Genomic DNA, 23263 nt, shown 5'->3' with positions numbered 1-23263 from the left:
GTCACCTGTCCTAATATCTACTTATGTGGCTTGGTGTCAAATTTTGTCTGATAATCGCTCCCGTGAAGCGCCTTGGGATGTTTTACTACATTAAAGGCATTATATAAATGCAAGTTGTTGTTGTTTTGAATAAGTGCAGCCAAGCACGTCATAAGAAATATGATACTCAAATACCACGCCCTTATTTTTCTTCCTGTCTGTAAACCACTTTGGATGGGTAAACCAATTTAACACTGGATAAGAAAAAGATCCTGAATAGCACACTAATTGCCTTTCTCATTAACTCCCCGTGCACCTCTGTTGTTGCAAACAATAGCTTACAATCATTATTGTGTGCAAAAGATAAATCACCACCTATTAGCCTATTTGCACTGCAGCTGCAAATTCACAACTACCTTTAATTCAGCTGTAATCACAGTCAAGGGTAAGGTAGCCTGGTGGTCATGGTACTGGACCAAAGGTCCCAGGTTCAAATCTCACCATGACAAGTTGTGGAATTGAATTCATTAAATGTGGTAATTTGTGGGCTGGCACCAGAAATAAGAAATTATCATGAAAGTTGCTTTTTTTCACTGAAAACCCCAACTGGACCTAGCACCCCTATACATGACTATGTCTTAATGCCCTCAGGGTATTTCACGATGGGCAATAAATACTGGCTAGCAAGTGTCACCCACAACCCAGAACAAAATAAAGAAAAGCTAACGGATAGTGGGGCAAGGAAATGAGTGTGACACCCTGTTCCTACACTGGGTTCTTTTAGGATACTGCAATTTACACATACTGTTAGGTTGGGCTAGTACAGAACTCTGCAATATATCTAATTCATACTGAACAAGGCACAAGAGTGCAATGCTATATGGGAACATAGGAACAGAAGTAGTCCATTCAGCCTCTCGAGCCTACTCCGCAATTCAATTATATCATGAGGTGGAGATGCCGGTGATGGACTGGGGTGGACAAATGTAAGGAGTCACACAACACCAGGTTATAGTCCAACAGCTTTATTTGAAATCACAAGCTTTCGGAGCTTACCTCCTTCGTCAGGTGAGTGAAGGGATTCTAAAAACGCATACCATATATAGTCACAGAACAATGCCTGGTGATTACAGATAATCTTTCCAACTGCCCCCTATAACACCTCGCCTGGGAGACGATCACAGCAATCAAAGGTGTAGTTGGTGTTCAGACAGGTTAGCCACGGAAAACATTACATCCCAGTATACTGAATACACAAGGGGTCAGATTATAAAGACAGAGAGAGAAAGAGACCCGAAAGGCAGAGAGAGAGAGAGAGAGAGAGAGAGAGAGAGAGAACGTCCAGTTGTGTTCTGTCGTTCTGTCTGTCCTTACCTAACAAAAATCTATCAATCTCAGTCTTGAAAGCGCCAATTGCCCCAGGATCCAAAGCCTTCAGGGGGAGAAAATTCCATATTTCTATTACCCTTTGCGTGAAAAAGTGCTTCCTGATTTCCCTCCTAAATGGCCTGGCTCTAATTTTAAGATATGTCTGCTTGTTCTTTATTTCCCCCACCAGAGAAAATAGTTCCTCTGTATCTACCCTATTGAATCGTTTTAACATTTTAAACACCACAATTAGATCACCCCTCAATTTTCTATACTCAAGAGAATACAAGCCAAGTTTATGCAACCTATCATTCTCTTGAATCCACACTACACCCCTTTCAAGGCCAATATATCCTTCCAGAGGTGCGGTGCCCAAAACTAAACACAGGAACCAAGAAATGCTTGAAAAAGAGGACAATACAATCTTCTCCATAACATACACTTCGACAAACACAGAAGCATCATTTACAGAATCTCTCAATGAGCCAAAGCAATAATCGGTGCATCAGAAATTGCACACAGATTGACAGTGAAAGTGTGTGTCAGGATAATTTGAACAATTAAATCCTACAGCCCACCTCACTAAATGTTCTCCCTTTTCTGAAGGTGCTCATTCATGCTAGTATCAAGTTCTAGAGGCCAGAAGCTCTCCAGCACTTCATCCAGGCGGCCAGAATTCACATGCGAGCCTAGACAGTGAGTGTCATCTGGCCATTCTACCACGGGGGAATCACCACCGATCCTGGTCTCTTCCCCCCCACGCTTACACTTTCCAAGGGTCACGAGACAGCGAAGAGAAGCGGGAACCCATGCCAATTCGCCACACCCCACCACTGGCTCAACCGTAGGACCTCCAAATGCTGCCCAGCCGAGATCAGCTTACTCAAACTGGGAATCAATCAAGAGACCTTCCTGGTAACTACATAACTAGTTTACCAAGAGAGGCTACGCTTGTATCAGGCTCTCTGCAGCTGAGTAAAGAAAGCATGTTCCCAATTTCTGGTATAAGGCAAGTTCTGGCCTGGCCACGTTCTGTGTGCTGTGCAAGGAGAATAATAGAGATGTTCTCCGCTGGGATGTTGACTATTGTAATCTGTCCAATTTCAGGTACGACGAGTGAATGGATGCATTTTTAAGCATGCACACCCATATATTTGCAGCGAATATTTTTAAGAAGAATATAAATTAAGGCCAAAGTTCAAAATCAAGCCAGTGAACATACAATACTGTATATGCACCGCAGTACAAGACCAAACATTTAGGTCATTAGAGATTGAAAGTAGGGGGTCAACCTTAAATGTGAGTGTATACAGCAATTTGTTGTGCTCAGATCGACAGTAATCTTTGAAATTTGATACGGTGTAATTGGTATTCACTGCATTCGAGAACAGTATCAGAGCACTTTCAAAAAATAAGGACTACCAATGTAGTTTCTCTATTACTAGGGCAAGTGATTAAGCGCAGCTCGTCAAACCCTGCAAACCTTTACCTCATGTAGCGTGATTTGCTGCCCGAGTACTGCAATCAGTCCCAGAGGCAGTGAAAGTGCTTTTTTTCTGAACAGATAACAAATCACAGGGACTATGTTCCCTAGTACAAATTGGAGACTGTTGTCACAAACAGATTTCACTGCAATTGTTCAGTCCTTACGCCGACCCATGAAAGTATACGTTTGAGTAACCAGAAACATTTATGTCTGATCACTCAATCTCAAAATACAATTTTGATTTTTATGCTCTGCCACATCCAAGCTCAAATGTATTTTGAGTTAAGTTAGGAGGCCTGCAGCGCCACACAGTGGTGGGATTCAGTTCTGTTGACTTCCTGATCTCGGTCCTGCTGCTGTGAAAAAGGAATCAGAGGAAGCAAGCATTTCCCGACGATGAGGGAGGGAACAGTCATTACCACTACCTTAGCACATCTGCTGCTGAAACCCTCATCCTTGCCTTTGTTACCTTTAGACTCGACAATTCCAATGCTCTCCTGTTCAGCCTCCCACCCTCCGTAAACTTGAGCTCATCCAAAACTCTGATGCCCGTATCCTAACCTCACACAGTCCCAATCACCGATCACCCCTGTGCTCGCTGAACGACATCGGTGGCCCGGGAGCCAATGCCTCGATTTTAAAATTCTCACCCTTGCTTTCAAATCCCTCCATGGCCTCACCCCTCCCTATTTCTGTAACCTCCTCCAGCCCTGTAACCCTCCAAGTTCTCAGCGCTCATCCAATTATGGCCCCTTGCACATCCCCAATTTTCATCACTCTACCATTGGCGGACATGCCCTCAGCTGCCTAGACCCTAAGCTCTGGAATTCCCTCCCTAAACCTCTCTACCTTTCTCTCTTCCTTTAAGATGCTCCTTAAAACCTACCTCTTTGACCAAGCTTTTAGTCACCTCTCCTATATCTCCTCACATGGCTCGGTATCAAATTTTGTTTGATAGCGCTCTTGTGAAGCGCCTCAGGACATTTCACTATGTCAAAGTTGTTGTTTTTCTCCCATATCTCCAAATGCCTGGAACAGAAGGATCAGGCCATAGAACCGGTCATTATCTTGGCCACAGAAGATGTGGAGCTCAGGGAAAACAAGTTGCATTCAAACAAAATAAAAAAGGAAAAACAAGTTCACTCAATCAAAAAAAAATTTTACCAACTGACTTTACAATGCTTGCTCTGCAATATAACTACGGTGCAGGCAAGTGTTAAATGAATGCATGACAGATCAGAACTTTAAATAAAATACAAAAGTATTCGACCAGCATTGTTTTTTTTTGAAGTTTTCAAAAATTTATGCAAAAACAGTATCAAGCCAGCATAGTTCTCCTTCATTGCACTGGTAGATACAATATGCATCACCAATAGTGACAGTGCTCTCTTCTCCCCGAACCCCATCAAAACAATTTTTGTTTTACCTCACTCTTACTACCATTAACTGAACCATGTTGCAGTTATAAAAATAAACACACACACATCAGCAATGTTCCCTTGAGTGACCCTTGTAGTTTTAGTCTGTTTCCTGTTGTGTGAGTGGAGCTCCCCTAATTGGTTCAGTTGATAAAAGTCAGCTTGCAGCTAAGCCATACAAAACCAGAGGTCCCAGTTCGCTATGTGGTCTGTACTGATCAGCTGGGACTACTAACCTTTACTGAGGAGTGGGATAACAAGCCATGGTAATGTAATATAATATAATAATTTTTAAAATCTAAATAATATATTTTATATTTGAAATGCCTCTAACAATGTTTTCTGTGTAAAGGTATGAAGAAAGAAAAGGCAGTTATTTGCAATTTACAAAACAAAAATCTTTAGGAACAAATTTTGTGTTCAAAATTATATGGGGTTTTGATTGAGTAGATAAGGAGAAACTGTTTCCACTGGCAGGAGGGTCAGTGACCAGAGGACACAGATTTAAGATAATTGGCAAAAGAACTAGAGGGGAGATGAGAATTTTTTTTTAAAAACGCAGCAAGTTGTTATGACCTGGAATGCACTGTCTGAACGGGTGATGGAAGCAGATTCAATAATAACTTTCAAAAAAAGGAACTGGACGTGTACTTGAAAAGGAAAAAAATTGTATGGGGAGTGGGACTAATTAGTAGGGCTTGCAAAGGCACGACGGGCTGAATAGAATCATGCAGCAGAGAAGGATGCCAGTCAGAAGATACCACGGTCATAATGTGGAAAAACTTTTCTTTTTTTTAAAAACACAGCGAGTGGTTAGGATCTGGAATGCGCTGCCTAAGGGGGTGTTGGAGGCAGATTCAATCATGGCCTTCAAAAGGGAACCGGATAAGTACTTGAATGGAAAAAATTTGTAGGGCTAAGGGGATAGGAAGGGGGAGTAAGGCTAGCTGGATTGCTCTCGCATAGAGCCAGCGCGGACTCGATGGGCCGAATGGCCTCCTTCCGTGCTGTAACTTTTCTATGATTCTATGTCTGCAAACTCTTAATTGACCTTCCCACAGACAAAGCCAGGGTTTTCATCACAAACCTGAATAGCAATTAGAATTTGAATGATATCAACTATTGTTTATTTAAAACCAATTATGATGTGGAGATGCCGGTGATGGACTGGGGTTGACAATTGTAAACAATTTTACAACACCAAGTTATAGTCCAGCAATTTTATTTTAAATTCACAAGCTTTCGGAGGCTACCTCCTTCCTCAGGTGAACGATTTCCAAATCGTTCACCTGAGGAAGGAGGTAGCCTCCGAAAGCTTGTGAATTTAAAATAAAATTGCTGGACTATAACTTGGTGTTGTAAAATTGTTTACAATTTAAAACCAATTAGGCATTGTAGAATTAAGGCGACAGACACTAAACATCAGCAGAGCAATACGTTGTGTGATTACGTTACATGATGCAATGTTCCTGGTCCTTATATAAAAAAAAGAACATCCTGTCATTTGATGTGAGCAGCACCACAGGCGATTCACTTGCATATACATCTATTGCACAAATCACACTTCGAGCAAAAACACTTGGGCAAATTCTTGTCTCATCTCATTTGAAACTGATCTGTTATGAACATGGAATGAGAACCAACAGATCACAACTGAACAAGTAGGGAAGTGTCAAGTGGAAGAAGTGGGTACAAAAACTTTGTTAGTGGAAAATTAACCCGATAAAATCGTTGCAAATACTTTTTGAAAATCCATTTTGGATTGTCACTCAGCTAAGAAACAGCACTAGAAATAAGACTAGTAACATAATAAAGACAAAAACAATCATACAACTTACAAGAGAGTGATTAGACTTATCTACATACTAGCCATTGATGTGTTTTCTCTGAGGACTGAAGCTTGGATTCATGAGACTTCTTAGAACCATCAATGTTTACATTATGAAGAGACTGAGGTAATAAACTCCCAGAATCCATTTAGGCATGTAAACTTGCAGTTTTTTTTTTAAATGATTGACAGCAAGACTGGCCATTCACAGGACATGCCAGAACTTGCTTTTGTGTCAGCTGGATCCTCTCTTGCTCCTGTCCAGTGATGGCTATGTACTGACAGCACAAATCAAGTGAGCTGTTATTTGGCCAATGAAGGCAGATATGAATTTGATTTTTCTGTAAAAAGGACAAAACAATGTAAAGCATGAACTTTGAGAGGTTAATTATTAACCATGTACATGTATGTAAAAAGTCATTTACTTAAGCAATTTATGTTTATTAAAGCAAAGTATTTAATTGTTCCAGAGACAGACTCCTTCCTCTCCCCCGGTCCCTCTCCTCTGGTATGATTTCTAAGCCCAACGTGATGGCCTACCTTCGGGTGTCTGAGGCTCCCTTTGTCACCTTGCTTTCTTACTAAATCTGATCAGCAACAGGACACAGTTACTTGCCACATCCCCTACACCACTCTACCGGACACATGGTCCCAAGGCATACTTCTACTTGAGCCACCCTTCTTCTTGTTATACGTTCAGATTTAATTAATATATAACAAGGGGACAAATGCATTTATCACCTAGCGGTGGAAATATGGACTCCTCCCCCAACAAAATAGTGAACACCAACTCACCCACGAGTTGTACCAATGGGAAGTTCTCCCCCATGTCCTGGCCAATACTTATCCATTAACCAACATCATTAAAACAGGTTATCTGGTCGTTGTCATTTTGATTTTTATGGGAGCTTGCTGTGCACAAATTCACTGCCACATTTCATACACTACAACAGTGATTACACTTCAAAAGTACTTCATTGCAGCATCGTTGGACAGGCTGGCATTTATTCTCTATTCTTAGTTAACCTGAGACGGTGATGGTGGACCACCTTCTTTGTAGCAGTTTGATACAACCGAGTGGCTTGCTAGACCGCTTCAGCAGGAAGTTAACAGTCATAATCATAGATTCATACAGCACATGAGGCGGCCATTCGGCCCACCCTGCCTGTGCCGGCTCTTTGAACGAGCTATCCAATTAGTCCCACTCCCTTGCTCTTTCCCCATGGCCCTGCAAATTTTTCCTTTTCAAGTATATATCCAGTTCCCTGAGTCAACCACATTGGTGTGTGACTGGAGTCACACATAGGCCACACACCAGGTAAGGACAGCAGCTTTCCTCTCTTTCGTCAACCAAAAAACATAGGAATGGGAGTAAGCCATTCAGCCACTCGAGCCTGTTCCGCCATTCAATTAGATCATGGCTGATCAGTATTTTAACTATCTACCCACCTTAGTTCCGTAACCCTTACTACTCTTGCCTAACAAGGGTATCGGGCTCAAACGTGATGCATATCCCTCTTCATCCCTGTAAAGGCAAATATTCTGCTATCACTGACTCACTGTCTTAAGCTCAGACACAAAGACGACACGCGGGAAAAAGTTCCCGAGAGCTGGCAGTACGTGTGGAACCGTACTCACGTGTGACTGGCCTTCAACAGAGGAGAGAGCAAAAGGAAAGAAAACTGAAACAAAGATGGCTGGGATGATAGCTAAATCCTTGTAATAAATTACATCTTTGTTACTTACTCCCAACCTTTAAGAATTCTATGCAGTATCAATTTCCTTACATCTGGAATAAATAAAGACAAATACAATTCAAGTGAAAAAGAACTTGCTGCCAAGTTTGAAAATGGCAATGGTGCGTTAAGTACAACACCAGTGACAGCAAGGGTGAGACTAGTCTGACTGACCAGTAAGCATATTCATACACATACAGGAAACTGCTCTGTGGAACCTTTCTGCAAAACCACTATTGAAGCTCTGTGTTTTTAAAGGTATGAATCCTACAATCCAGTAGTTCTGTGGTCTTAATTTTGAGTCCAATTATTTTGAAAGAAAAAATCCCATTCTCAAACAGTTTTTTGGGAGGGGTGGGAATAACTAACAAGTAAGCAGTTAAATATTTACAATGTTAGTGTTAACTCAGAATTTCAGTCAAGAGTTATGGTGGGTGTTTCAAAGTTTTGTACTACACTTTGAACTTCCAAACTTGGACTGTATCTGGAGAGAGTGATTTGAGCTAGTTGACGCACCACTGGTCACTGGTGGCGGTAGCAATTGGATTAATTTAAAGTGATGAATTAGAAGAATCACAGAATAATTTGGAGTTATATAGTGCCCCTAACGTAGAAAAACGTCCCATGACAAACAGCATATTACTACAACATTAAAGCATTTTGGTGCAAGTGCAATTTTTGCTGCGGCATATTGGTACCAGTGTGCTAGACGAGTCTAGTGTAAACAGAACGGAGACGAAAAACTCCACTCTCCCCTGTGCAAGTGATTGACTGCGGCACGCGAATGGTTATCATTCATTCAGAACCTGGCAGTTTCACTGCCTCTGGGACCTATTGTGCAAAATTGAGATACTTGGACAGCAAACGTGCTGCATGCAGCAAGCGCAGAAATTAACAGGATTTGTTGTGGAAGGTTGCACTGTGTTCCTTACTAAGAATCGCATGTGGCTCACGGCTTCGTCACTTATTCAGTAATCAGTAGCTTGGAACTGTCTAAAGCTCAGCGACCAAACAACTCTCTAAGAGATATACAACTTAAATTTAAAATTTAGCACAAATGGCAGTTGTGACCTGCACCCAAAGTACAACTTAGAGTTCACAAGCACCTCTACGTTTACTGATCAGTGACGTCAATCCTGCGACACAAATTTCTCACAATTGTCAAGCCAGGAGTCAGCTGCATGAAAAAAAATTGCTGTCAATTTATAAACAAAAAAGTGTGTGAAATACTGCTTAAATGGACAGACTTGGAGAACAAGGCAACTCTTGAACTACTGCCATCTTCTTGCATTTGTCAACTCCTTGTGAGATAGTCTAAGATTGCAGGGACGTTTAAATATTCAGTCTTCCAAAATTCTACTGAGGCCATTAGAGAAGAATGTTTTAAAAATTCACACTTCCAAGCAGGCTGGCTGACAGTTAATTAATGTGATGCAGCACAGATTAGTGCACCTTAAACCTGCTCTCAGAGTGTGTTCCGAATCTCAGTGAGGGCTTCTCTGGGGAGGCACTAAGTAAATGCATTTCTGCAGAGAATGAGACGTCACAGTAAGGATAAACTAACAACCTCTTGCGTACCACCATACTGGCTACTGCCAAGATCAACAGAAGCTGAGAGCCGCATTGGCTGCCATGCTCTCAGCTGGAAGATGTGTGGAGTAGCAGGGAACTGAAAAAAAAAACTTGGGAAGAAACAAAATCAGTACCTCCCATCCCTCCATAACTCTGCAATGATGAAAGGGCCAATACTTCAAGTGTCATACATGTGGAATTTTCCAGATACTGAATTCCTCCACTCTGATAGGCAATCACAAAAGCAAACAAAAAAGGAGAAAGTCAGCCTTGATCGCTCTCACCCATCTCCAAGCGTCTGGCTGCTAAGGATCTTCAGCACAGGCCCACTTGCTCTCTAAGTCAGAGAACAGTGCTTATTACAAGGTAGACATAAACTTGCAAGAAGCCAGTGACAGCATGCCAGTTGAGCCAACAATCTCTTTTCACAAGCTGTGAAGTTAGTCCAAATCTGCCTAAGACTTGGGTACAATGGAGCATCTCTCTCACTCCTGGATAGGATGCAATAAACACTCATCTAATAGGCAATCTCTCTCTCATCTTTGGTCTCAAACCTTTCTCAATCATAGCAATCTTTTTGCCTTGCTCCATTTTATTGATAATTCTATGATCAGTTCCTCTGAACTTTTCTCTCCTGTTCCTAATAAGCTGCAAATACACCATCCTATACAACCTTCCTCCACCCTCATTGTATTGAAATTCAGGTTCACAGTCTAGCCTACTCTAATTAATCTTTCCCAAGAACTCAAAACTGCAGAAATCCTTACCTCCTTCAGTCATCCCTTCCTCCAACAATCTTCAGGATTTTAAACCAAAGCTTGGTCTCAACTAACCTTTACCTCCTGAGCTACTTCATTCTGACTCTCTTCGATTTTAGTATATCCTGAAGTATACGCTTTAGCCCTTCATCGTGTTTCAATTTTATTTTTAAATTCAAATGGAAGGACAGTGTGCCGGAAATATATTAGTGAGCTATGACAGTTCAGTTTGGAGAATTTTTCCACCGTGTAACTACAGAACACATTATCTTTGAGTTATTCGATGAAATTTACTGCAGTACTTCAAACTATAATGGATGAACCCTGATGACTTAGAGAATTTATCCAATGAGTAGCTGAGCCATACACACCAGCTTAGGTCCTCTGAGTTAACTGAACTCAGTCAAGAAGGCATAAGAATTGGCAACCCCTCCACGTTCAAATAGTCTGCCAGCACCTACTGCCAAGGTACGCACATGAATAAAAGTCACTTGGACCCAATGGTGGACATACTCTGCACTTAACCAAGTATGATTCTCAGAACATTGGTGTTCAACCTATGGCCCCAAGACCACATGTCACACCCACACTCTGCCAGTGCACTCCTTGAAAGACAGGCAAGTCAGTCCTACTGATTCCTAAAGATTTGTATTTTCTGGGTAGTCCTGTTTGCATTTTGTGGGCCTGGATTTTTGGAAAGGCTGGTTCTTAGCACTGTTGCCTCATTAGGGGATAAATCCTAAATCAGAATACCAAGATCTATTAGTATCAGCAACTGGATATTTTCACGAATTAATAGAAAGATGGAAATAAATGTTGCACCTGGCCACAAGTGTCAGCTGTGGCTCAGTGGGCAGCACTCTCGCCTCTGAGACAGAAGGTTGTGGGTTCAAGTCCCACTCCAGGGACTTGAGTACAAAATACAGGCTGATACTCCAGTGCAGTACTAAGGGAGTGCTGCACGCAGGTGGAATTAAAAGATCCCATGGCATTATTTTGAACAAGAGCAGGGGCGTTCTTCCCAGTGTCGTGGCCAACATTTATCCCTCGACCAACACCACTATAACAGATTATCTGGTCATTATTACATTGCTGTTTGTGGGAGCTTGTTGTGTGCAAATTGGCTACCGGGTTTCCTACATTACAACAGTGACTACACTTCAAAAATTAAAGTACTTCATTGGCTATAAAGCGCTTTGGGATGTCCTGAGGTTGTGAAAGGTGATATATAAATGCAATCTTTCTTTCTCTCAGGCTTCTTGATATGCACTCACGTGGCCCATGAAGTCAAAAGCTTGCACACAGCTTTCATCTACATAAGAACATAAGAAACAGGAGCAGGAGTAGGCCATAAGGCCCTTCACGCCTGATCTGCCATTTAATAAGATCATAGCTGATCTTCAACCTCAACTCCACTTTCCCACCCGATCCATCGATCGCAATCTTGAATATACTCAACAACTAAGCATCCATTGCCCTCTGGGGTACAGAATTCCAAAGATTCACAACCCTGAGTGAAGAAATTCCTTCTCATCTCAGCCTTCAATCGCCTGCCCCTTATCCTGAGACTATGCCCCCTAGTTCTAGACTCTCCAGTGAGAGGAAACAACCTCTCAGCATCTACCGAGTCAAGCCCCCTCAGAATCTTATATGTTTCAATGAGATCACCTCTCATTCTTCTAAACTCGAGAGTATAGGCCCATTATACTCAATCTATCCCCATAAGATAACCCTCTCATCCCAGGAATCAATCCAGTGAACCTTCGTTGCGCCGCCTCCAAGGCAAGTATATCCTTCCTTAGATAAGGAGACTAAAACTGTACACAGTACACCAGGTATGGTCTCACCAACACTCTGTACAATTGTAGCAAGACTTCCTTACTCTTTTACTCCAACCCCCTTGCATACCATTTGCCTTCCTAATTGCTTCCTGTATCTGCATGTTAATGTTGTGTTTTGTGGACAAGGACACCCAAATCCCTCTGAACACCAACATTTAACAGTTTCTCACCATTTAAAAAAATGTTTTTCTATTCTTCATACCAAAGTGAATAACCTCATTTCCCCACGTTATACTCCAACTGCTACCTTCTTGCCCACTCACTTAACCTGTCTATATCCCTTTGCTGACTTTTTGTGTCCTCCTCACAGCTTACTTTCCCACCTAGCTTTGTATCGTCAGCAAACTTGGATACATTACACTCGGTCCCTTCATCCAAGACATTAATATAGATTGTAAATAGCTGAGGCCCAAGCACCAATTCTTGCGGTACCCTACTAGTAACAGCCTGCCAGCCTAAAAATGACCCGTTTATCCCTACTCTTTTCTGTCCATTAACCAATCCTCTATCCACACTAATATGTTCCCCCACCCCAACAAGCCCTTATCTTGTATAGCAACCTTTTGTGCGGCACCTTATCGAATGCCTTTTGAAAATCCAAATATACTACATCCACTGGTTCCCCTTTATCTACCCTGCTAGTTCTATCCTCAAAAAACTCTAATAAATTTGTCAAACACTATTTCCCTTTCATAAAACCATGTTGACTCTGCCTAATCATAGTGATTTTCTAAGTGCCCTGTTACCACTTCCTTAATAATGGATTCCAGCATTTCCCTGACAAGTGATGTCAGGCTAACTAGCCTGTAGTTCCCGGTTTTCTCTCTCCCTCCTTTCTTGAATAGCAGTGTTACATTTGTTACCTTCCAATCCACGGGGACTGTTCTAGGGAGTTTTGGAAGATCACAACCAATGCATCCACTATCTCTGCAGCCACCTCTTTTCGAACCCTAGAATGCAGCCCATCAGATTTGTCGGTTTTTGTCCCATTAATTTCTCCAGTACTTTTTCTTTACCAATATCGATTACTTTAAGTTCCTCACTCTCATTAGACCCTTGGTGCCCCACTATTTCTGGTATGCTTTTTGTGTCTTTTACTGTGAAGACAGATACAAAATAGATGTTTAACATATCTGCTATTTCCTGATTCCCCATTATAATTTCTCCTGTCTTAGCTTCCAAAGGGACCATTTACTTTTGCTACTCTCTTCCTTTTTACCGTACTTATAGAAGCTCTTACAATCTGTTTTTATATTTCTTGCTAGTTTACTCTCATATGCTATTTTCTCCCTCTATCAATTTTTTGGTCATCCTTTGCTAGTTTCTAAAACTCACTCAATTCTCCAGCTTACTACTATTCTTCACAACGTTGTAAGCCTCTTTTAATCTAATACTATCCTTAACTTCTTTCGTTAGCCACGGATGGATCACTCTTCCCGCTGGAGTTTTATTTCTCAACGGAATGTGGATTCGTTGATAATTACAAAATATTTCTTCAAATGTTTGCCATTGCTTATCTACCGTTATATCTTTTAATCTAATTTCCCAATCTACCTTAGCCAACTCACTCCTCATACCTATGTAATTGGCTTTAAGTTTAAGATTCTATTTTCTGACTTAATTACGTCACTCTCAAACTCAATGTGAAATTCTATCATATTATGATCATTCTTCCCCAGACGATCCTTTACTATGAGATTACTAATTAACCCTGTCTCATTACACAAGACAAGGTCTAAAATAGCCTGTTTCCTGGTTGTTAACACAAAATATTGCTCTAGGAAACTGTCTCGAATGCACTCCATGAACTCGTCCTCGAAACTACCTTTGCCAATTTGCTTTGGCCAGTCTATATAAAGATTAAAGTCCCCCACGATTATTGCATTACTTTTGTTACAAGTTATTATTTATTAATCTGTCCAACAGTATAACTAATGTTAGGGGGCCTGTACACTACTCCCACCAGTGTTTTCTGCCCCTTGTTATTTCTTATCTCCACCCATACCAATTCTATTTCCTGATCTTCTCCTGAGCCAAGATCATTCCTCACTACTATCCTTATGTCATCCTTTATTATCAGGGCTACACTCCTTCCCTTTCCATTTTGTCTGTCTTTTCGAAACGTCAAGTATCCTAGAATATTTAGTTCCCAACCTTGGTCACCTCGCAATCACGTCTGTTTTGGCTATTAGATCAAACCTATTTATCTCCATTTGTGCCATTAATTCGTCTATCTTGTTACGAATGCTTCACGCATTCAGATAAAGCACCTTTAACTTTAACGTTTTACCATTTTTCCCTGAATTGACTATTTGCTGATGAACAATTATTGTTAAGCTCAGCCTTCCTGTCACACTCTACTTATCTTCACCTGAATCGCTACACTGCTCTAATGCTTTGACTTTGCTCTTTAGATTTCTAAAATTTCCCCTCACCTGAACCCCTCCCCCCACCATCTTTTTTTTTTATTTTAAAGCCCTATCTACAGCCCTGGTTATTCAATTCGCCAGGACAGTGGTCCCAGTCCAGTTTAAGTGGAGCCCATCCCAACGGAACAGCTCCCTCTTTCCCCAATCGAGACACACAACGCAAAGTCGTCGAGCAGAAATTGATAGCCAAGTTCCACACCCATGAGGACGGCCTCAACCGGGATCTTGGGTTCATGTCGCGCTACACGTAACCCCACCTGACGTAGAGTCATCCAGACTCAAGTCGTAGTTGGCTTGTTCGCCATACACAGATGCCGCCGGACCTGCTGCAATTTCCAGAGAAGAAAAGTTATCTGTTTTTAATACAACTGGTCATTCGCTCTCTGTCTTTCTGGTCTCTCTCTCTCTGTCTTTCTGATTTGACCCCTTGTGACCCCACCTCAGTATTCTTGGATGTAATGTTTCCCTGACTAACCAGTCTGAACACCATTCACTCCTTTGATTGCTGTGATTATCTCTCTGCCGAGGTGTGATAAAGGGCAGTTAGAAAGATTATCTGTAATCACCAGGCATTGTTCTCTGACTATATATGCTGTGCCTTTATGCAACTCTTCACTTCACCTGACGAAGGAGCAAAGCTCCGAAAGCTTGTGATTTCAAATAAAGCTGTTGGACTATAACCTGGTGCTGTGCGACTCCTTACATTTGTCCACCCCAGTCCATCACCGGCATCTCCACATCATGCCCAATAGTGATGTCAGTGCCCCATGAATCAAAACCCCTGTCTCCTACACCACTCTTTCAGCCATGCATTTAACACTCTAATTTGCTTGACCCTATGCTAATTTGCACGTGTCTCAGGTAGTAATCCAGAGATTATTACCTTTAAGGTTCTGCTTGTTAATTTAGACCCTAACTTCTCAAACTGTCTCACTTATGTCGTTGGTTCCTGAGTGGACCAAGACAATTGGATCCTCCCCCTCATTCTCCAAGTTCTTTTCCAGCCGTGAGATGTCCTTAACCCTGGCACCGGGCAGGCTACACAGCCTTCGGGACTCCTGGTTGCGGCTGCAGAAAACAACATCTATCTCCTGATTTATATTATCCCCTACCACATTCCTTTTTACTCCCCTCCACTTGAATGGTCTCCTGTATCACAGTGCCATGGTCAGTTTGCCCATCCTCCCTACAGCCCTTGCTCTAATCCATACAGGGTACCAAGTACCTCATACCCGTTGGGCAAGGGCAAAGGCTGAGGCTCCTCATCATTGCATCCTGGGTCCCCATACCTGCCTGACTAGCAGTCACATCCTCCTGTCCCTGACCAATTCTAAACTACTACCTAACCAAAGGGGTATGACTGCCTCCTGGATCAAAATGTCCAGATAACTCTCCCCTCCCTGGTGCATCGCAACGTCTGCAGCTCAGACTCCAGCTCAACAACTCAGCCGAAATTCCTCGAATTTCAGACAGTGCACTTGTGGATCTCGCTGGTCTCCACAAACTCCCACATGCTGCAGTTACGACACACCACCTGCCCTGCCATCCCAATCGAACCTTGTTTTATTTATTTAATTAGTTAAAGTTTTTATTCATTTGATTATTTTTAGTTTTATTAACTAATTAGTTTATCTAGTTTAAGTTATTAATTTAATAAAAACTAACAGCAAGTTCAAGTTTCCCAAAATGGAAGATGCCCAAGAACGAGTTCAAGCCTGGGATTCAGATGACGGCTATATGTTGGTTTTATAGCTCAGGACATCTGACCACTCCCAGGAGAAAATCAACAAAGGAAGTATTTCTGCATTTTTTCTGGGTACTTTGTTTTCTGTTGCAGCATTCTCGAGTAAGAGTCCTTGACTGGTCTTGTCCGAAGTGTTACGGCAATGCTCCAAACAATCATGGTCCAATCCTGTTTAGAATCATAGAATGATACAGCACAGCGGGAGGAAATACGACCCATCGCGCCTATGCCGGCTCTTTGAAAGATCCAATTAGTCCCATTCCCCCTGCTCTTTCCCCATAGCCCTGTAAATTTTCCCCCTTCAAGTATTTATCTAATTCCCTTTGAAAGTCATTATTGAATCTGCTTCCACCATCCTTTCAGGCAGTGCATTCCAGATCAGAACTTGCAGCATAAAATATTTTGTCCTCATGTCGCTTCTGGTCCTTTTGCCAACTACCTTAAATCTGCATCCTCCGGTTACCCATCCATCTGTCACTGGAAACAGTTTCTCCTTATTTAATCCATCAAAACCCTTCATGATTTTGAACACCTCTATCAAATCTCCCCTTAACCTTCTCTGCTCTAAGGAAAACAACCCCAGTTTCTCTAGTCTCTCCACATAACTGAAATCTTTCATCTCTGGTACCATTCTAGTAAATCTCTTCTGCACTCTCTCCAACTCACTGAATAGGGACTTCCAGTTGAATGCAGATTTAGAGTCACAGTTACCAATCATCATGCCCATCAAGTAATTTTTCCCATATCTTTCATTAGCCTATAACATTGCCCACTGTGTAAAGTGACTGGAAGTTTTGTAGTTACAGCCGTTACCTGGGAAACAGAGTGGCGGCAGGAACAGGATGTAGCATCAGCAGCGTTGCACAGGTATTGAGAGCTGAGCGTGACAACTGTGCTGCACTCACTTGCAACCTTATTTACTGGCTGCAATGTTAATTGATGGTGTGCATTAACAGACTGTATAAATATGCAACAGATCAGCATCACAACAAATTTTTTCGATTTGCCATTTTCAATTTTAGTATATGAAAACAATGCCCCAAAGGAGGTTTCATTCAAATTGGTTCTAAATCCCTGCATTGTACCTGCACGTTATATATATTATTGTTAACCTGGGCCAGGATGAAGCCCAATGCTGATGAATATGGATCAAGCTGCAAATATAATACGAGCATGATTTACTCTGCTAAAATTCATCATGCAGTGATCCATTCAAAAGTAGTCATTACGAAGAGCATTCACCATGCTACGAAATGTTTTGAGCCTTCCTAATGGTACTGTGGATAAATACACTTAGTGTGATATCGAGTGGTACAGAACAGAAAGGTCCCAGTTCAGTCCCACAGAGTTAGATGACCAAATACATTGTTGTAGCCTAAAACTGTCCTGGGTCAAGTTAAACACAGGATGGATGCAGAATGAAGCTCACTTGGCACTGCCACAACGTCAAACAAGCATTCCATACTATACAAGTTCCTATTGCTAGCCATCTTTGTGGCCACACTAAGTGAGATTGGTGTCAAATTCATGGTAGACTTGGAAGAACGACTTGCACTTATATAGCATCTTTCACGACCTCAGGGCGTCCCAAAGCTCTTCACAACCAATGAAGTACTTTAAGTGTAGTCACTGCTATAACGTAGGAAACCCGGCAGCCAATCGGCAGCAAGGTCCCACAAACAACGAGATAATTCACCAGATAATCTGCTTTACCGATGTTGGTTGCGGAATAAATGTTGACCAGAACACCGGGGAGAACTCCCCTGCTCTTCTTTGATCCTTTACATCCACCCAAGAGGGAAGACGGGGTCTCAGTTTAATGTCTCATCTGAAAGACGGCACCTCCAACTGTGCAGCAGTTCCTCAGTACTGCACTGGAGTGCCTAGATTTTATGCTCAAATCTCTGCAGCAGGACTTAAACCCACAACCACTGACTCAGAGGCGAGAGTGCTACCACTGAGCCATGGTCTTCATGAGGTTCAGACTACACATACTCCTTTCATTTAGGACCCTAACAGCCAACAGAGATTTATCCATGGCCCATCAGTCTGTGCCTGATTCAAACCCAGGTCTTTGAAGTGTGCTAACCCCATCACCAACTAATCCCTGCTTCCCACTAATTTAAATAAAACAAGAGTTAATTTCCCATCATTTCACCCTGTCCTCGTCAGCAGACATCAATACACCTCTCGAGCTCTGGAATTCCCTCCGCCTCTCCTCCTTTAAGACACTCCTTAAAACCTACCTCTTTGACCAAGTTTTTGCTCACCTGTCCTAATATCCCGGTGTCAATTTTCGTTTGATTACGCTCCAGTGAAGTGCCTTGGGGCCTTTTACTATGTTAAAGGCGCTATATAAATGCAAGTTGTTGTTGTATTTAACTTGCCAAGAGCGAGACCTAAGCAGTGTGAGGAGATTCAACACAGATTACCATCCAGCCACTTTCCCCTCCCTCTCGATCAATCCAACAATAAATAAATTCCCTTCCGACTGCCTGGCTGTAAAATATCCGCAAGTCAAACTCAAGTCTCCTAAATGGTATTTCAAAATACATTACCAACAGAGCCCTGGAATTAGTAGTCAGATCAGCTAGCCTAAAAGCCAGCTCACAACGTCAATGTTTTGCGTTCCAGCATTTATCATATTTCTACGGTTAATCATTTGAGTACAGGGATCTCTTCAATTTGCAATTCAGTCTAGCAGGGCATCTAGAAAAACATGGTTGACTTGAAGGGGTGTTGGGGGTGGGGGTTGGGGGTTGGGAAAGAGAGGGCATGTATTGTACAACTATAGTCTGTTCATTAAGAAAATTAATACTTCCACTCAGTTGCTGCCATCACTGCCACTCCATGGGCAGAGAACATGACATGACTTTCCACTCGCAAGAACCAATCACTGTTCTTACTAGATGTTCCTCGGACTGTAGTGCAACAGAGCAGCTATAGCTCCCCTACATCGCAAGCAGGCAACAACCTGCATTTTAACAGCGCCTTTAACTTAGTAAAACATCCCAAGGCACTTCACAGGAGTCAACATTCGACACCGACACCACAAGGACAGTTTCCTAGAAGTAAAGGGAATTAGGGGTTACGGGGAGCGGGCAGGAAATTGGACATAAATTTAGATTTGAGGTTCGGATCAGATCAGCCATGATCTTACTGAATGGTGGAGCAGGCTTGAGGGGCCGATTGGCCTACTCCTGCTCCTAATTTCTTATGTTCTTATGTTTAAAGCTCGGTCAAAGAGGTAGGTTTTAAGAAGGTCTTAAAGGAGGAGAGAGAGGTAGCGAGGCAGAGAAGTTTAGGGAGGAAATTCCAGAGCTTAGGGCCTAGGCAGCTGAAGGCACGCTCGCCAATGGTGGAGCAATGAAAATCGGGAATGTGCAAGAGGCCAGGATTGAAGGAGCGCAGAGATCTCGAACGGTTGTCGGGCTGGAGGAGGTTACAGAGATGAGGAGGGGCGAAGCCATCGAGGATTTGAAAACAAGGATGAGAATTTTCAAATTGAGGCATTGCCTGACTGGGAACCAATGTAGGTCAGCGAGCATGAGGTGATGGGTGAACAGGAGTTGGTGTGAGTTAGGATATGGGCAGAGTTTTGGATGAGCTCAAGTTTATAGAGGGTGCAAGGAGGGAGATCGGCCAGGACAGCATTGTAGTAGTCGAATCTAGGAGGTAACAAAGGCGTGGATGAGGGTTTCAGATGAGCTGAGCCTCCTGTCAAAGGACAAAGGATTAGCATTGATGGCAATGAGGTCAGAACTCAGGCCGCGCAGCAAAATCACGTCACTTACAACTGATGTAACTGACCAGCTGATAACCATATATAAAAAAACAAAATGTACACAATAATTAAATGTTAAAATCACACAAATTGCTCCAAATCAAGTACTTCACCTTTCAATGGCCAAAATAGGGCACACTGCTTAGTAAACACTGGGTTAAGAAGGATTAACAAAGGAAAATAATGGCAAACAGTAGAATTTCAAGCTCATCTAATTTTTAAGAAATTAATTAGGGTCCAAAAAGTGAACTTTAAATTTTTTTGGAATAGCATATAAAATTTTAAAAATAAATGAAGACATTTAAGCAAAATAACTGTGAGGGCATAAAATTATGTCATTTCTAATATACTGTACACAAACTATTAGAAACTGCCAGAGGGGAGGAAAAATGCACTAAATAACTTTCGAAGTGAGTAGGTTGTACTTGTAAGTGCACGTCAAAAATGAAAAACTGCCTTTTTCAAGAGATTGTTTGCAACGAATATAGAGGGGGAAGCTGCAAAAAGACAATACTAAAAACAAAATCTGTTTTAGTTATTTTGTAACCTGACCTATTGCTATTTTTAAAGGTAGGATACGTCTGGATTGCCACGTGTAAATCCGTGATATTTAAACCGAAGCTCATAGACTTCTCCATCACAAAGACCGCCTACTTCAAGCTCTAACATCACCTGTATGCTTCTGAAACCCTCATCCATGATTAGTACCTCCAGGCTCGACTATTCTAATGCTCTCCTGGCTGGCCTCCTCTCTTCCATCCTCCATAACTTGAGCTCATTCAAAACTCTGCTGCCCGATGTATCCTAAATCGCACCAAGTCCCGTTCACCCATCACCTCTGCGGGCACTGACCTACATTAGCTCCCGCGGGGTCCACCAATGCCTTGAATTTAAAATTCTCATCCTCGTGTTCAAATCGCTCCATGGCATCATCCCTCCCGATCACTACAACCCTCCAAGAACAGAGTTCCCCCAATTCTGGCCTCTTATGCATCCCTTCACCCCAGCTGTGCCTTCAGTCATCCAGGCCCTAAGCTCTGGAACTCCCTCCCTAAGCTTCCACCTCTCTTTCCTCCTTTAAGATCTGCCCCTTTGATCAAGTTCTTTATCACTCCTCCTAATATCACCTCCTTTAGCTCAGTGTCAATGTTTGTCTATTGCGTCAATTTTCTATGTTAAAGCTGCAATATAAATGCATGTTGTTCTTGCTGTTCTGTCAAGCTTCTCAGAGATGTTTTGCACCTGATGTAGGGCAAGAAGTTTCAAAAGCAAACAGTTAAATAATTTTTAAAACAATACTTCTAAAATCACAACAATGCTCATTAGACATGGATCACTTATTTCAAACTGGAAAATCAAACAGAAATACAGCTTTCCTCAAGATCAAAATTACACACAAAGTCAACTTTTTGTATGAAACCTGAGACATTAGAAAGGGTTACCTTCTGCAAGATTTGTGTTGAAGTTTGAAGTAAACAAAGAATTGTTTTACTGCCAGACAACAGTGCACTCTTCAATCACTTTGTAAATTTAATTGACAGACATTTTACTACCTATAATCATGATAACGGGGTGTACTGTCAGTAGTGCTGGTGCAATGTTTTTCTTTGCAAAAATCTTCCTTAAACTTTATACCCTGAACCCAAAATCACCAAATTTCACAACTATTTTTCCTCTGAAGCAGTTTCCAAAATAGCACTAAAATGGCAACAATAAGTACTCAAGATGAGTATACTATAGTTATGTGAAATATAAAACATCATTCTTCAAAATGCAATTCCCTGTATAGTACTATATACACTACCATCAATAAAACAATGCCTAATCAAGGAAAAAAATAAACACACCTGAAATGCAGATGGGAAGATAATGGAAACTGCATAAATCCAAATAAACCACAAGCTTGGCCTTTACGTGCATGTAAAGTAAAAACTTATAAATGAATAACGTCTACAAATTAAAACCATATGAAATTGAAGAGATGATCAGACTGCATCTCTCAAAAGCTTGGAGGAGGAAGGGTGGTGGGGGTGGGGGGGTCACTAATATATTCCATGGATATATAGTGCACAGTACTTTTGTGTGTTGAAGAAAAAAAACGTCTTAAGTTGGCTACCAGGATGTACTCAATCGACCAAGCTTGTATTAAATACACGTAAGTTGCGCCCTTGGGGAGAAGGGATTTCATTATTTTAAATTGTAAGAGATCCAGTTTGGGAGTTGAAGGGTTTGGAGTTGCAGGTACCAGAGGCCTAGAGAGCGAGGCTGAGTTTACAACGCCCTTACAAGTCCCCCTTTACTTGTCTCCCTTTCTCTGCCACACCGGCTAATTTAGATCTGTGTCGGCGGGAGAGTGGAAAAGGCCTAAAATGCTGGGGGTAGGCGGCAGTGGGTGGGGGGGGGTGCGGGGGACAGTGGGTTGCTGCTCTATTTACCTCCCCGTGTAAGGTGCCGTTGGTCCCGCCGCTGCCGCTACCGCCGCCTCCTCCTCCTCCGCCTCCGCTGCTCCCATTGCTGGACGAAGGCGTCAGGGCTTTTTGTTGACGGCTCACTGTCTTGCCACCGCCCCGCTTATTTTTCCTCCTCTTCGCTCGTTTCGCATCGGCCGGACTCATTTCGACTTGCGGCCGGGTGGGTGGGTGGGTGGAGGGGAGGGAGGGAGTGGGGGAGATGGTGGTGGGGACACTCGTAGATCGCTCGATCTACCCGAGGGAGGGGGAGGGAGGGAGGTCGGTGGCCGGGTTGGGTGTTCGGTGAAGGGGGAGGGAGGGAAGGAGGGGGGTTGGTTGGTTGGTTGGTGGAGATCGTCTCCTTTGACTCTTTCCTTCTCCCTCTCTCTCTCTCTCTCCTTTTTTTTTTGTTCTTCTTCTCCTCCTTTTGTTCCCCCCTCCTCCTCCTCCTGGTTTATATTGTTCCGAGGATCCCGCCGATGGTTGTTAGGGGAGGGAGGGAGGGGGGGGGGGGGTTTCAAAGCTTGAGACCCGCTCCACGGCTCAGCTCTCTGACAGGATCCGAAAACCGACTCCAATATGGCGGAGAGTGCAGGACCGTATCCCGGCGGCCACCGCGCCGGCTCCCCCGTTTCACACTCACACTTGGCCATGCGCCCCTCACTGCGCCTGCGCCGCCGCCCGCAAGGCATCCTGGTCATTGTAGTCCTTTCCCCACACCCCTCTTCTTTTTGTGTGTGTTTTAGAACCCACCCCTCCCCACGACTTTTATAAGAAGAGGGGGTGTGTTTATGTACAGAGAGGAAAAAAAAAACCAAATTATAATTTTATTATCCTGCTCCAGCCCCCTGCGGTGCCCCCACCGGTCGC

At 42.6% G+C, this 23263-nt stretch overlaps 1 protein-coding gene across 2 annotated transcripts in view; it reads right to left on the bottom strand.

The window, feature by feature from the left end:
- fam193a (family with sequence similarity 193 member A) overlaps positions 1-22967 on the bottom strand; it is a 220711-nt gene extending 197744 nt beyond the window's left edge. Inside the window, exon 1 of one of the 2 annotated variants that reach the window (XM_067982416.1) lies at positions 22379-22967. In XM_067982416.1, coding sequence (XP_067838517.1) covers positions 22379-22558 — 180 coding nt within the window. In that variant the 5' untranslated portion in view covers positions 22559-22967. The remainder of the gene's footprint in view (positions 1-22378) is intronic. The other variant, XM_067982417.1, reaches the window with a different exon arrangement.
- Between the last annotated feature and the right edge of the window lie 296 nt (positions 22968-23263).

The sequence above is a fragment of the Heptranchias perlo genome, chromosome 4 (genome assembly GCF_035084215.1).
Source record: "Heptranchias perlo isolate sHepPer1 chromosome 4, sHepPer1.hap1, whole genome shotgun sequence".
NCBI classification, from domain to species: Eukaryota; Metazoa; Chordata; class Chondrichthyes; order Hexanchiformes; family Hexanchidae; genus Heptranchias; species Heptranchias perlo.
Note: the sequence above shows the minus strand (reverse complement) of the source record. Positions and strands in the feature narration are given on the sequence as shown.